This window comes from Dicentrarchus labrax, unplaced genomic scaffold, assembly GCF_905237075.1.
Source record: "Dicentrarchus labrax unplaced genomic scaffold, dlabrax2021, whole genome shotgun sequence".
NCBI lineage: Eukaryota > Metazoa > Chordata > Actinopteri > Moronidae > Dicentrarchus > Dicentrarchus labrax.
The window spans coordinates 29,924,248-29,939,651 of record NW_026136705.1 but is presented as its reverse complement, the minus strand read 5'-3'; the positions used below and the strand labels follow the sequence as shown (position 1 = coordinate 29,939,651).

General features: G+C 37.4%; 2 protein-coding genes across 5 annotated transcripts; both read left to right on the top strand.

Moving 5' to 3' along the window:
- Positions 1-447: 447 nt before the first annotated feature.
- Positions 448-4,672, top strand: styxl1 (serine/threonine/tyrosine interacting-like 1). Of its 2 annotated transcripts, none has more exons than XM_051401888.1 (8): positions 448-687; positions 1,144-1,205; positions 1,327-1,426; positions 1,965-2,116; positions 3,125-3,270; positions 3,364-3,467; positions 4,011-4,123; positions 4,474-4,672. In XM_051401888.1, the coding sequence occupies exons 1-8, from the start codon at positions 585-587 to the stop codon at positions 4,603-4,605; spliced, it is 912 nt and encodes a 303-aa protein (XP_051257848.1). In that variant the 5' UTR covers positions 448-584; the 3' UTR covers positions 4,606-4,672. The 2 variants fall into 2 exon arrangements, with proteins under 2 accessions (XP_051257848.1, XP_051257849.1); XM_051401889.1 differs by having other exon boundaries at positions 450-687; positions 1,983-2,116.
- A 1,186-nt stretch (positions 4,673-5,858) lies between these two features.
- On the top strand, positions 5,859-14,363 carry tmem120aa (transmembrane protein 120Aa). Of its 3 annotated transcripts, none has more exons than XM_051401884.1 (12): positions 5,859-6,030; positions 7,953-8,071; positions 8,773-8,904; positions 9,021-9,080; positions 9,155-9,250; positions 9,823-9,912; positions 10,141-10,206; positions 10,851-10,912; positions 12,187-12,279; positions 12,534-12,598; positions 12,760-12,828; positions 13,920-14,363. In XM_051401884.1, exons 1-12 carry the CDS (start codon positions 5,953-5,955, stop codon positions 14,031-14,033), a joined length of 1,044 nt encoding a protein of 347 aa, XP_051257844.1. In that variant the 5' UTR covers positions 5,859-5,952; the 3' UTR covers positions 14,034-14,363. The 3 variants fall into 3 exon arrangements, with proteins under 3 accessions (XP_051257844.1, XP_051257843.1, XP_051257847.1); XM_051401883.1 differs by having other exon boundaries at positions 12,184-12,279; XM_051401887.1 differs by lacking the exons at positions 12,760-12,828; positions 13,920-14,363 and adding an exon at positions 12,723-12,755 and having other exon boundaries at positions 12,184-12,279.
- The last annotated feature ends 1,041 nt before the right edge of the window (positions 14,364-15,404 follow it).

Sequence of the window (15,404 nt, the reverse complement as noted above, 5' to 3'; positions counted from 1 at the left end):
AAATTATTACTTTACCTGTCTAAACAGCTGATGTATGATAGAAACAGTTTACTAAAAAAATTTTAAATGTTTTTAATGCTTTTAATTATTGTTAATGATCTGGATGCATATTTGGGCTTGTGTTGATTAATAAACTAAAATAAAAACATGCTATACAGCTTTATAATGTTTACACATTATTTATAGTCAACTTCAAGGAAATTAGTCAAACTGGAATTAAATCACCTGTAATTAAAATACAGAGTTTAATTAATGTGAATGAGTGATTAATTTATATTAACTCACTTATTTTATTAAGACGTTGTCAGGTTTTAATAAATCAAACAATCATAAATATGATAAGTAAGATGAAACAGATAAATAAGGACACATGGCTCAGAAATGGGTCGCTGTCACTTTAAGGCTCCAAATCGTCACCAACCACCAATGAGGGAAGCCGGTGAGTTGCTTAGCAACAGAACCCATACAAACACCTCAATGACAACAACCCAGATAGACATGGTGCTCTTTTGTAGGTGTTGTGTTTTTCTTTACAGGTTAAGCTTTTTATAATGTTCATCTAGACTCTTTTAATTGTTCCTGCGATGGCTGAAATCGTGATGTTTGAGCCATTTGAGCTCTTTAACCTCCTCAACCAGAGCAGCCGTGTGTCGAGGCTGGCAGAGATCAACTTCCTCTGTTTGATTGGTAAGAGATGGGATAGTTAACTTACAACATCTAACATTAATTACATTATCCTAAATGTTTCCAACAATGTTCAAACTCAGAGAAATCTGTTTCACCGGTCGCCTGTCGATGGCGTCATACATTGACTGTTGATCCAGTCTGAAGCCACATGTTTACCATCCACTGTTTAGATCTTGGTGCTTTTTAACTCTAGATTTGAACCGGATGAAGGATTTTAGTCATCGGACGTCTGGATCTTAAGTTATCAGAGAAACAAGCTGAGCTAACAGCAGCTCGGCTCGCAGCCCCCTGAACGATGAACACTGAAGGGATCCTAAGACAACTCCCATGATCCCACACCACCGCACCACGTCATCAAACTTCCTCTTTTGTTATTGTTTTGACGTGAGAGACGCCCCCTGTAGCTGCAGATATGACATATTGTGTGTCTCTGTGTACTGTGTGTCTCTTTTCTAGATGCTCGTGAAACCCAAGATTACAGAATAAGTCACATCACAACGGCCCAAAATATCAAAACGGTACGGACATCATTGGTCCACTACAACGGAGAGAGGTTTACTTTCTCTCTCTCAGGGTTTCTGGGATTATTTTGTGCGTCACTCACACACTCACACATACTTTCTGGGCGACTCTTTCCAGGACTCAGAGGGCAGCTTCCTCCTGCCGGACGCTGTGGAGGTGGACAGCATGCAGCATGTGGTCGTCTACGACAGCAACACGAGCACTCTGGAGGAGGAAGGTAAGGCTGAGGACCCTTTTTCTTTCATTGATTAATTGTACAACTGATAAACTGTAAATGAACCCAAATATTGAACAAAAATACAGCAGGAAAACTGCGTAAAACAAACGATTGGAGGAATTTTGAGCAGATTATTTCTTGTGAATATTGACCAGAGATGAGTTTTCCTGATATTTTTATACAATTCTCTCTGTATTGTGTATTTTCTTCCTTTATAACAGTCACACAGACTTAATAGGCTTATTTTTTGACAAATTCAGTGCTTTCTTCTCATTATTCTATCATATATATGCATTGAAATAAACCAATATGTGTCTTCACTTTGATATTAAAGAGGGTTTTTTTTGCAAATTCTTGTCAAAAAAGCCAAATTATATTGACCATGATTTCATGTATAAAAGAAACAAAAGGGTGAAACATCCAAGGGGGGGTGAATACTTTTTATAGTCATTGTAAAACCTTGAACTCAACATTGTGCTCTGGCAGAGGAAAACATCCCTTTAGGCTCCACTAATGTCTGCACACTGACGTCTATCAGTTGGGTTTCTGGTTGCAGGCAGAGCGGCTGAATGCGCCCAGGCCCTCGCTAAAGCCAGCCAATATCCAGTCCACATGGTGAGAGGAGGCTTTCAGAGGTTCTCGGCTCTGTACCCTTTCTTAAGGACGGAGAAAATCCTCTACACCATCACGGTGAGACGCCTGGACAGAGTGTTTCATACACTGTTGCTTGGTGGTGTTGAAGCTCATTATAATAACCCATTTAACATCCATGAGCAAGATACCAAATACAAGAACCATCATTTCTTTGTCTAAAGCAATTTGTTTCAATACCAGGGTGCAAAGGAGCCAAATGCTGGTAAATTATGTAAATAGTTGGATTTATTTCACTGTTTTGTTTCTGTGTTCAACCAACTTCGTAAAAAACGATCAACAACATTATAAGCCGCACAAATGCAGCGTTTATGCAAAGTTATTCTCTTGGATTGCAGATTGTACAGAAGTTTATGGATGAGAGTGCAGCCACTTCCTGTAAATAAATGTTAAATAATGCAGCTGTTAAAGTGCCTACATTCATATTTTTTGCTCATATTAATGTAATTTCTTTGAGAATCTTGAAATGATCATCTTTAAAATCTGTATGGTCTGAGCTTAAAGGTTATATAAAGTCAATAAATTGTAATAATTAAAATAAAAGTATTGAAATTGAGAAAATACATCAGATTTTATTAAACAAAACAAGATTTTTGAATGTAGAAACATGAACAACAAACAAGATTGTAAGATTACAGAACAAATATGAAATAATACTAATTTATGTAAAATATATAACAATACTTTTTTGTACTGTTAATTTGTCATTTTATATAATTTTAGAAATAAATTAACAGTATTAAACATAAATTTAACAATTTAATCTATTAAATAAACATATCTGCAAAAAACCCCAAAATGTATGTGAAAAGATTAAAATGTTCTTAAAATAAGCAGTCATTTTTTTAATTATTTACAGTTACAGATTTTTCACGTTATTTTCCTTTTTTTTCATTTTATTAATATTTCCATGTATTTAAAATATAAATTTGTCCTTTTTATCTGGTTAATAATCAATTCTCACTACATATTTGCATTTTTTCCCCTCAAAAGTCTCAAATTGCTGCTGATAAACACAATTTAATATATATTTCTGGACGATCTCAGGAGCTGGAGAACCTGAAGACGTATCCGGTGGAGATCATAGCAGGGCTGCTGTATATGGGGGACCAGAACCAGGGCTTGGACTCCAGCATCCTCAGAGACCTGAAAATCAGCGCCGTCGTCAGCATCTCATTGAGCGACACCGCCGAGTAAAGTCGGACTAAATATCTGAAATATCATTAGAGAGAAAAGTCTCAATGTCAACACGTCAATCAGGGATGTTTCTTTTTAATCCTTTTCAGATCGAGATCCATAAAGGGGAACCAGACCGTCCTCAACATCCCGGTGGCCGACTCAGCGGCGTCTGATTTATATTCTAGTTTTGAAAGGATTTGTAGTTTTATTGGTAAGACGTTTCGGCGTTATGGTCGCCGCTATGACAGTTTTGTCTATAATAGTTCACTAAAATATGTTTTGAACAGATTTTAGGTGAGAAATAGTCAACGCAGTAACAGAATATTGATCCATATCTGATCAGCACTGCCTAGTTTTGACAGTTTGATCTGAGTTTGGTGCATTTAGCTGGACAGACTCACTGACACATACCCTGCTTTATGGTCTGTTTTACTCTTACTGGGACCATCAGTTACTAAATGAACATCATGCTGTGTGGAAGCAGACTTGAATCTAGAGATTGAGACCATAAACTTATTAAGAAACTGTTTACTGAGCTTATAAATCAAGTTAGAAGTTGGGTAATTTCTCCATAAGACTCAATACTATTAGACTTGCCCCCTGCTGGTCATTATAAATAATACAAGTTTAAGACTTTGTGTTGGTGTGCGCTAATTCTTTTGTCAACTTCTGTCAATATCTCAAAGGTCGAGGTCATATTTTGGGGTTTTATGAACAAAGGTTTTAATGATGAAATGTTTTTTATGTTCTTCAGGTTCTCACATCAACATGGGCTCTCGTGTCCTGATAGTTTCCAGACGGGCCAGGAGCCGCTGCAGCGCCGTAACCGTCGCTTTCCTCATGCATCACCTCAAATACACGCTGGAGGCGAGTCTGGATCATTCAGTCCGGTTTCAGTCGAAGTCAAACAGTCAGAATAAGAGCCAGAAAATTAGGTTTTAAAGCCTCGGACATGCAACCAGTCATTATTTTAGATTTCTGTTTGTTTAAGAATTAAAACAAACAGATTACGACGTGCTAATAAGTAAGCTTTAGAGGGTGTAGGACTGTATTTTATCAGTTTTAAAGTGTAAAATCAACTATTTTTAAGATTTACTGCGAGCATACAGAGATGACAGCGTTATCTTAGCATCTGAATCTCAGCTACAAAGCAAATAAATATTTATTAAATCATAAGATTTTCAGTACATAATGCTGTCTGTTGTACTTTTTTACAGGATGCCTGGAAGTACATGCTCAAATGTAAACCCAACGTTAGGCCGAACACAGGGTTCCTACAGCAGCTGTCCGACTGGGAGCTTCACACCGCGGGAACAAAAGTGACCGATATCTCTGGGCCTCGTTTTTAACAACCAACAGCTACAAATAATTCATATTTAAACAATAAAGAGAGAGACATATTTTCTTTATTTCAAATGACTCTTCATGGATGTTTTGTATAAGGAATAAAGTGGACAGTGACACCTAGTGAGGTTTTTTTGTCTTTAACTTGTGTTGTGGGACACTTTTGTACTTTTTCTGTTTGATTATTCAAGTTGTTTATGGCTCTGCCAGAGCTGCCAACAATATGTCTACAGTAGTTTTTAGAGTTACATAACATCAGCTCTAAAAATACAGGCCACATGCCAATCACAGGCAGACTTATTGCCCTGAAACTTACCTTTCAGCAGAGCAGAGAAAAAACCAAACAATATGTGGAATTTAAAAAGATTTATTTATATTAAAAGATAATATTAATAGTCAGCAGCCCATTATTTTATAGTTATATGGTTTAATCCTGTTAAAGAGCTGTATGGTAGAGCTGCCTGACAGGCGGAACTCAGGGTGTAATAGTAAAAGCCCAACAAGTGTTCCCGGCGCTGATTGGCTGAAAGGAGGAACCAAAATGTTATACGTCACCGAGGGGACATCTGATTGGATAAACCCGGAGAACGCATAAAACCGGACGTTTTACGTGGCCTTCAAAATAAAAGCACGGAAAGTTGTGATGGTTAAAATGTCTTTAGCTGTCAGTTGTGATTTTCCAGAAACTTTTCTAGAAAGGAAATGTGACATTTGGCAATAATTAGGCAATTATTCAGGGTAAAGTAATTCAAAATTAATGTAAGTATGGAAAAATGGGGAATTTGTCTACAGGTAATTTAATTTTACTTTACTTAATCAAACTTACAGCATATATTATTTGTTTATGTATTGTTAGTTTATAAGAGTAGCACATACTGAACTACAGCTTGAATTTCATTGTAGTTTACAATAATAAATGAATGAAGCTTTGGCAACTGTTATATCAGAGAAACAACAGTAACAAATAGATATATTATATGTCTATATTATGTATTATATATTTAAAGAAAACCATTAATTATATATTATAAGTGTATATTATGTATTATATATTTAAAGAAAACCATTAATTATATATTATAAGTGTATATTATGTATTATATATTTAAAGAAAACCATTAATTATATATTATAAGTATATATTATACATTATATATGTATATTTAAGCTATAAAGACATTATCAGGGGATTATTGGGGAGTTTCAGACCTCTCATCCAGAGCTGGGGACTCTTTTAGGCTTTTATTTTGAAGGCAGCGGCAGGAAGTCGCTGTCAGGGCCGTCCAACTGTTGCACAGCGGAGCTTCAATATTACTCAACTCCGAGATCTTTTCCTGATGCAAGAGTAGAAAATGTTGTTCAGTCCGACGGGTTTGGGTGAATGTTTCCGAGAATGGGAAGATTTAGAGAAGAACTACCAACAGATTCAGGTCAGTTTAACTTCCTGTCTCCGGTAACGTTACCTACGGAGGTGTGCCCTGCCCCGGGGGGAGCTACCAGACCCCGGGGTGGGTTGTGCACACTGCCGAGGGTGGGAGCCGCCCTCACATATCTTTAGAAAGATTAAAAAAAAAAAAAAAAACAAGATAAAAAGAAAAAGTTAGAGATTACAGATGAACAACTGCCACCGGAACTGTTGTCTTGTTGTCCCCGCACGGCGCTGTTTACAGGAAGCACCGCTGGTTCAATGCGGCGTTTAATATCTTAATCCATAAATCGAGATTTAACATGTGGGACATGTTTACACCGGGATTTTGGCGGGTTTTCTTTTCGATAGACATTAATTTAGATTAAATACAGTAATAGAGGAAGTAATCGGATACTTTACTTAAGTAAAAGTACTAATAACACATAAAAAAATATACTTTATTAAAGTAAAAGCTTCAGTAAAATCAGGAAAATGTACCAATATCAAAAACTAAATGTACATACACAGATAAAATGTCCCCTGTGACTATTATTATTATTATTATACTGTTATATATTATATCATTAGGTTATTATGACTCATGCAGTAATGGACCAGAGCCAGTCTGTCTGCAATAATGATGTTATTATGACACTAACTGACTTAACATTCATGGGTTTTGCATTCATTTGAAAGGCCAGTAGGTATTAGTAAAATTTCACACACATTTTAAAACTTTTTAGGAGCTAAAACAGAGAAATTCCTGCCATAAATACCAGCGTACACATGTAGAAACTCTATAAAAGAAGAAAGTTATTATAAGTTTAATCACTCACAGGTGCTGTAGTCCGGGCCTCTGGTTCCCAACCTTTTTCTTTAAGAGACCCCTTTTCTATCATTTATTAAACTGACTCAGTGACATATTTTATATTATTTAATATTATATTTAATATAATAATAATAATAATAATAATAATTATTATTATTATTATTATTATAACAGTGAACTCAGTAACTGCAGGAAGTTTGTGTAAAACAAGTAATTTGGATGAATAATGAGCAGATTATTTCCTGTTTAGGGAACTTTTTATACACATTTCTGTCTGTATTATGTTGTTTTGATCATTTTTAACAATCATACAGACTTAATACGGTTCTTTTTTAACAAAGTCACTATTTTTTTTGTCTCTGACACTTGGCCATTGTTCTATTAGACACTTTTCACAGAAGTAAACCAGATGCTAAGATTTAGACCTACCGTGTATAGTTTTCTCACACCTTTTAAAATCAAGAAAGCATCTCAACCCCTCTTCAAGCTTTGGCGACCCCTAGTGGGGGTCCCGACCCCCATATCGGTCGAGTCTAAGACCAGGACTTGTTAGATCGAGTCAAGACTGAGTCCAAATCAGAGTAAAGCTCGAGACAGAGAAAAACAAAACAAATGCTTTTGCCACTGACAGTGAGATGAGTTGTGGCAGTAACCATGGTAACCACGGTTTGCTAATGTCACTGTCCATTCCAGATGGATATTTTAATTAAAACCAACACCTGTTTTCTGAACAAGCTTCATCAATGGATTTGTTTTGAAGGAAGTTAGTAACATGAGACGATAGAAGGAGAAAAAAAAGAGTGAAGTATGATCGACGATTACAACACAGCTAACTGTGCAGCACTGTTGAGAAACTGTCATCGGAGGTCACATGCTCGGGGGAAAACAATGAGCTCATGTCTCTAAGTATACAAGAGCAGTCACGTCTCTCATATATCTACGTAATCAACATACAGGGACTTATTATTATCAGGAACAATAGCAATAAAACTGAAGTCTAATGATGGTGCATCTGTTTCGTGTCCTCTCTACCTTTCACATTTGTTAAAAAATAAACATTTAAAGGTATTATGTATGTGTATATATGTGTATTTATTCTTGTTTTCCACCTCCAGGACACCCATCGTCTATATAAACAGAAACTTGAGGAAGTGACCAAACTGCAAGACAGCTGCTCCGGCGCAATATCACGTCAGAGGAAGAAGCTGAAAGAGCTCACTGTGTCTCTGAAGGAGTGAGTATTGATCAGTGACTGACTAATTTACATATTTTATGGATATTTCAAAATATATTCAATCTCTAACAGCAGTAGAGAACAACTGACAAACTGCAGGAAGATTTTGGATGAATTCTGTTATTTCCTGTGAATATTGATCAGAGATGAGTTTTTCTGATATTTTTTAGGAACTTTTTGTACAATTCTCTCTTTGTATTGTGTATTTTTTTATTATTAACAATCATACATGCTCCCTAAACTATATACGCTTCAAGAAAACAACTATTTAACGTAGCTTTCTTCACATAAATGAACAAAATGCTGAAATATAGGTCTATACTGTGCATATTTTTTAAAGTTTTCTTACACTCCTTTAAATCAAGAAGGCCTCCCGACCCCCCTGGGGGAAGCTTTTGCGACCCCTAGCGAGGGTCCCTGACCCCCAGGTTGAGCGCCACTGCTCTTGGGCAGCCACAGAGGCCACAGTGCTGGAGACTGTAGAACTGACAACAACAACAAATCTTGTTAGCGACTGTGTATGCAAGTCTGTGAAAGCACAAAAAATGGATTACATCGAACATTTTAAGTAACGCTAACTCAGTTTTATAAGACAAACATCCTTTATCAAGTAGCTTTAGTCATTTTAAGTGACACTGATTTAATTGTGTGGGTTTTATTTGTACTGAGTTAATATAACTCGTGTTTTTCTTCATCTTTAGATGCAAAGAAAACCCCCCGACTCCCAAATTAAGTCCAGAGGAAATGGATGCCATCGCCGAAATCGAGGACTCCATGAAAGACAGAGCGAATGCGTTCTGTGAGATGGAAGCTTTCCTGCCAAAGAAGAACGGGTCTGATTCTTAGTAACCTGTCAGCATGTTCGAGGAACATATAACAGCTTGTCTGATTTTAAATCTTTAAAACATTCTGATGTTCGCATTGTGACCGACGGACTCTTCCTGTTTAGGTTGTACCTCACTCTCGTGTTAGGAAACGTCAACGTAACGCTCCTCAACAAACAGTCAAAGTGAGTCTCGTTTCCTTCCAACCAAACACAGGTCGCTCGTCACGGCGTCACACTAACGGCGTTTTAATCAACAGGTTCGCCTACAAAGACGAATACGAGAAGTTCAAACTGGTCCTCACGGTCATCCTCTTCGTGTTCGCCTTCACGTGTCGCTTTCTGTTCAGCTACAGGTGAGATTATTCACAGTTTAGCTTCTTTTTCTGGATTCATGCACACAAATTTGGTGCTTTAGTGCACAAGTACCCACGAACCAGTGCAAAAACAAAAGCGTTGTACCTGTAAAAGCTGAATGTTTTGGGATATTTGCGGCTCTTTGAGGTAAAATTTCATTCAAACACATTCTTTCTGATACCGACAGTGTTGTTTTAACTTCCGTTTTTACTTCTTTCTCCGTGTTTTCAGCTGTATTGCTGCTACATTTTCAACCACAAATCCATTTTCTTTGAGTTTTGTGATACATATGTGCCAACTGGACACAAAGCACACAAATAATGTAAAGTAAGTAGAGAATAAAACTAAATAAATAACAAAAACTAGCGTCGTGCTCACAGTCCCAGTGGAGGCAGAGAATCAGAGCTCTACCTGAGACTAGAGTCTAACTGATATCAACTTTCTTTAGATTAAATTTGGTTATATTTGGTTAAACGTAGCCAATCAGATGCAGTGTAGACTGACAGTGAATGAATTATTTTATATGTGTGAATTTGTTTGTGGAGTAACGTGTTGTTGTTTGTTTTTCCAGAGCCTTAGATGCCCTGTTCAACTTCCTGTTGGTGTGGTACTACTGCACACTCACCATCCGGGAGAGCATCCTCATCAGCAACGGCTCAAGGTCTGCAGCTTATATATTGTTTATTGTTTATTGTGACAGATAAACTGCTCACACGCAGTAAACGGCTTCCTCAGGGCCGCGTAGTGAGCCGAATCCATAAATCACTGCAAGTAACATGTGCATCTAATAACAGATAAGATAACAGATGTATATGTTGGAAAGAAACAGCTTGTATAAGCGGGACCACGTTCAATCCTGTGTCCCTCACTGTCCTCCGTGTTGTTTCAGGATCAAAGGTTGGTGGGTTTTCCATCACTACGTGTCGACCTTCCTGTCTGGAGTTATGCTCACTTGGTGAGTTTACACTTTCAAAATACCCAGAGCTGTCCCGAACAACATTTTTTAGGGTTTTTTCGCAGCTGGTGAGCCGTTGAAACGATCGAAACCGACTCGTTATGGACGTTTTTTACCAAGTCTGAGCTTTTCTGAGCTGAAAGTGAAAGTTTCTGCACACTTCCATCCAAATGTAGTTTATCACAGAAAGTCTTCACACTCACTTTGGACACATTCCAGCTGCAGTCGTCATCCTACCGAGTCCGGGCTTGTAAAATATCCACAGTGTCTCTCTATGTGGGATCAGGTTCAGACTGGTTTGTTATTTCTGCCTGCTTTATTGATTTATATTTATTTAGTTTTTAGCATAACCTTTAATAAATACTATAGTTAAACCTGTATAATCGATTATATTGTATTTTATTGTCATTTTTATCTTTGTATTCTGTTTTTAAATATACCTTTTACTCCATTATTATTGTCTTCGAGCTGCACTAAACTTTATAAAAGCTTCTGTACAAATAAAGTTGGATTGATTTAAATACTGATTTTGAGCTTTTGGGTCAGCCCTAACCATAACTTGTACAGTACAGCCGTATATTGTCCAGATGTCACTGTTGTCCAACGTTTGCCCTCCACTAACCAGATGTTGTGTTTGTTCACAGGCCTGAAGGCGCTCTCTACCAGATGTTCAGGAACCAGTTTCTGACATACTGTCAATACCAAAGTAAGAGAGATTCAAAGCTGGGTCACATATAATACAAATATACTCTATTTAGAATACTTTACTGACTCCTCATCACAGGATATGACAATATAAAGACATTAGTTGCGACTATACAACAGATTGGTATTAGATTTGGTAGCCAGTGCAGGGCTGATGGTACCGGTGTAACGCTGTTTCCCTTCCTGGTTACAGTTAGAATATTTATTTCTGTGCTCTGTAGATGTGCTTGAGCCCTCATATGAAGAACTGAACACTGTGGGACAAAGACAAGAAAGCTACTGCCAGTTTCATATTTGCAAACTAACTGATCTTATTTGAATATATTTATATATTTATATATATATATATGAACCTACTCTGCCTGATAACAGACAACCTGGAGTCGTTACACTCCATTTGCATCTTCAGTCTGACATCGCCTCCATTTTAACTGATTGCTGTGTGAGGGAGGAGGAATCGATTTTCACTAACAAATCACCAGAGACCACGCTGATGCAGAGCCAGGCCGACTTGTTGTTTGCAGGAGTTTTAAGACTGGAGCGGAGCAACATGTCGGGCAATATTGAGGAGATACGCCTATAGCAAAAAAAAAGAATAATTCCTGCAGTCTCTGATTCAATAGGTCAGAAATCTTTCATGTTTAAAGTTCCCTTCGACTGGAACAATGTCTGGTACGTGTTATGTCCATAACAACACCTTCATAACTTAATTTTATAATAATGTTTTGCAACTCTACCTAAGTCTAGTTTTGTTGTTTCGTTTTGTCTCTGTTAGGTTTTTGTTGTAATACTTGGTTTAATCGAATGCTGTTTGAAGGTTTATTCCTAATTTACAACGACGTCACTCACTGACTTCTCCTCCCTAAAACAAAGTATTGTTGCACTTTTTTACTTTTTTTTAACTTGCAAAAACTGCAAAGAAAAGCTGCAGTTTCATCAGGAATTTCAGGCTGCAACAATCCCCCAAAAGAGTGAAATCCTGGAGGGACTGTTAACGGCTAATCGTAAGCTGCCCCCCCCAGTGTTGCTCTTTGGATTTTGCAACTGAGAAACCTGTTTTATGTCACAATACCAGACCAGAATCAGTCAACTTGGTGGATATAAAGGTCTAAACGGAGACAATAACTTACAATCAAACCTGGTTAAAGTTAGTGTGTAGTTTCAGTTTCAGTGTACACAGTCGGCAAACAGCACACAGCACGCTGTATAACTGTATAACTGATATACTTACATATACTTCTGTGGTTTATTTTTGGTTCTGTATTTGCAAAGTAGGCTTCGTCCAGTTCCTCCAGTACTACTACCAGAGCGGCTGTTTGTACCGACTGCGAGCGCTGGGAGAAAGACACAACATGGACCTCACAGTCGGTGAGTGGAGCTGCTGTCGGTCAGACAGGGTCACACTAACAGGATAGGTGCATTAAATGTCCACAGATATGTTTGAGGACATTTAGAAAGAGTGAGGCCGTTACACAGTTTGTCCACCAGAGGGAACTGAAATATGAACATTCATTCAATACTGTGTTACTCTTGAATAAAGTGTAGCTCTTGCAGGAGGTATATAAATGATTTAATACAATGATAATGATAGATTAAGTTAACTCTCCTCTCCTGGTGTTCAGAGGGTTTCCAGTCCTGGATGTGGAGAGGCCTGACCTTCCTCCTTCCTTTCTTATTCTTTGGTCATGTGAGTAGCTTCTCTCCTTACAGTGCTCATTTACTCCATTTACACAGAGATTCATCATTGCCTATTTTAAAGATTATGAAATACTGAAAATCATACTGAATATATATAAATATACTCTTTGTAGGTCATTGTTAACTGTTGACTGTCGCTCCTCTTCACAGTTCTGGCAGCTCTATAACAGCATAACACTGTTCAAGATGTTTCAGCTCCCGGAGTGTAAAGAGTGGCAGGTTTGTACTCAGCACAGATTTTTTTTATGTTCGTGTGATACCCAGAGTTTAGTTTGTTAGCAGTTTTTAATGTAATGTTTGGCTTTTCCTTAAAGGAACTAATAAACTGTACAATGAACCCAAACAGTGAACTCACTAGCTGCAGGAAGTTTGTGTAAAACGAGCGATTTGGATGAATTTTGAGCAGATTATTTCCTGTGAATGTTGATCAGAGATGAGTTTTACTGATATTTTTAGGGACATTTTATACAATTCTCTGTCTGTATTGTGTATTTTCTTCTTTTTTAACACTTGTAAACATTAAATAAGCTTCTTTTATTGACAGATTCAGTGTTTTCTGCTCATTGTTCAATCAGCTCTGGTTGTTTTAACTTTTCTAATCCAGGATCTTCAAAGTTTAGAATTTAATTAATAATCTAAACTTTAGAAAATACCAATTTCATTTAGTTTTCTTCAGTTTCTACAGTGTGTATTTTTAAAGTTTTCGTACACCCCTTAAAACCAAGAAGGGCTCGCTACCCCCCTTAAAGCTCTTGTGACCCCCTACTGCTGGTCCTGATAATCTAAACCTCTCACCTGACTGAACCAATTTGCCAGAAATTAGTTAATGTTTACGTAAGCACACTTCACATTTTGTGTTACAGGAAGTAAAAAATGATTGAATTTTGAATAAAATTATTAAAAATACAAAGAAACTGATTTTTTTTGGGTCATTTTTGTGGCATACATTGTTAAATAGGGGTACAGTATGTAACCATGAAGGGTTAGAAAGGCAAAGACAAAAACTTTTATTTTGAAGGTGATGAATATGAATCATTCTTTATCTTTGGATTTATTTATGCACATTTTAAAATACGGTTAAAGTAATTATTGTTTATTAAATGGGCGTATGTGTACCCCTAGTGGTGCTTTGGAGTACTGCAGGGGGCCTTGAGATTGTTTTTTTAAATCTTAATTTAAACAATATCAGTTATGCACAATTCTTTAAATAATTATATTCTAATAAGTTAAATAAAAAATGTAAAAGTAAGTTTAATAACCACTGAGAATAACATTTGTTTGTTTGTTTGTTTGTTTGTGTTGCGGTCTAGGTTGTGATGTGCGGCTGCTCTTACATGGTGCTCTTCATGGGAAACTTCTTCACCACACTGGGAGTGGTTTACCAGAAATACATGAACAACCAGGACAAGTCCAAAAACCTCTAATGAGCCGCGCTAACGAAGACAATCACCAAAATATCCTCCAACGTTATGATTGTTGTCCTTGTGGACCATTTTAAATGTTCTGCTATTACTATCAGTGTCCTTTCAGTTTCATATTTGTCGTGGTCAGAGCACATTGTACGGGTAGTTCACTGACCCGTCAGACAACCGGGTACTCAGCAGGTCTCGCTCAGTGACACTGTGAGGTTGTTTCAAGGATTCGTTACTGAATAAAGCGTCATATTTATTTAGAAAAATCTTTAGTTTGTTACTCAGCAGCTTTTTATGTATTTTAGCCTTTAAAAAGTGCTTAATAAAACACTCCAAACCGAACGCCGCTTGGTTTTGTACATACTGAACCCCACATTGCTCCAGATGTGCATCAGTGTATGAATGAGTTAGTTTCTGTTTGTGCTGAGCCTTTGCCATCACTGTGGGAATGTGGCGTGTAGTGTTCATTTAAAAGCAATTTCAAGCTACACAAACAACAGGTGTTAAAATGAACTTTGAAACAGGTTTTTCTGCCTGTAATAATTCCTCCTGTTCATACTGGCTGTTCACAGATTCCTCTTTAACACACATCCAATATAAATGAAATATCTACAGTCCTTGATCCAGGTTAATTTCATGTGTTGCTGTATTTCATCACATAACCACAAGGTGGCAGCATTGAATAGTAATAGCTGACAATGGACACACTCCGGGTCTTCCTCTATGTGGAAATACACTGAGTAAATTTCATCCATCAAAACTTTGAATCTTTTCTTTATTTTTGGACAAACATCATGAAATTTTTCTTTATTTTAAATATTATTTTTACAGGGATTTTGGGACTCCCAGATAGATCTTAAAGGTGTTCGCAGTCCGCCATCTGTCTGCTGGACCCCGAGTGATCAGGAGGTGTTAAACTGTTGAGCTAAATTGTTAATCAAGGTCATGAGTGAATGTTATTAATCAGAGAATGATTCAGACTCGTCGCTGCAGCCTGAACGAGACAATTATCTGGTCTCAGTGGGAAGTCTGGACTCCCACGTCTCCAGTCAGGACCTTTCTTAATGTTAGTCTGGACCCTCTGTTGAAGGAATTACTGCTAGTCAGATAGAATAAAAAAAAATAGGATGTAAGCGCACCTGTATTAGATAACACATCCATAAGCAACATCAGGGAGGGGCATAGCCTCCCCTACCCAGCAGCCCCAGGGGTTTTTCCATAAGTAGGGCGCTGACTTATGCGGGGATGGCATTTTCTATGTGTCTCAGCTTCCCAGTCATTCCCAGTTTATACAATTCCAACACTGTTTATTGGACTTGGACTGGGTAAGGCTAATTAGTGGCACGCATGAATGGGTGAAACCACAGCCGAGTGAACCGGCAC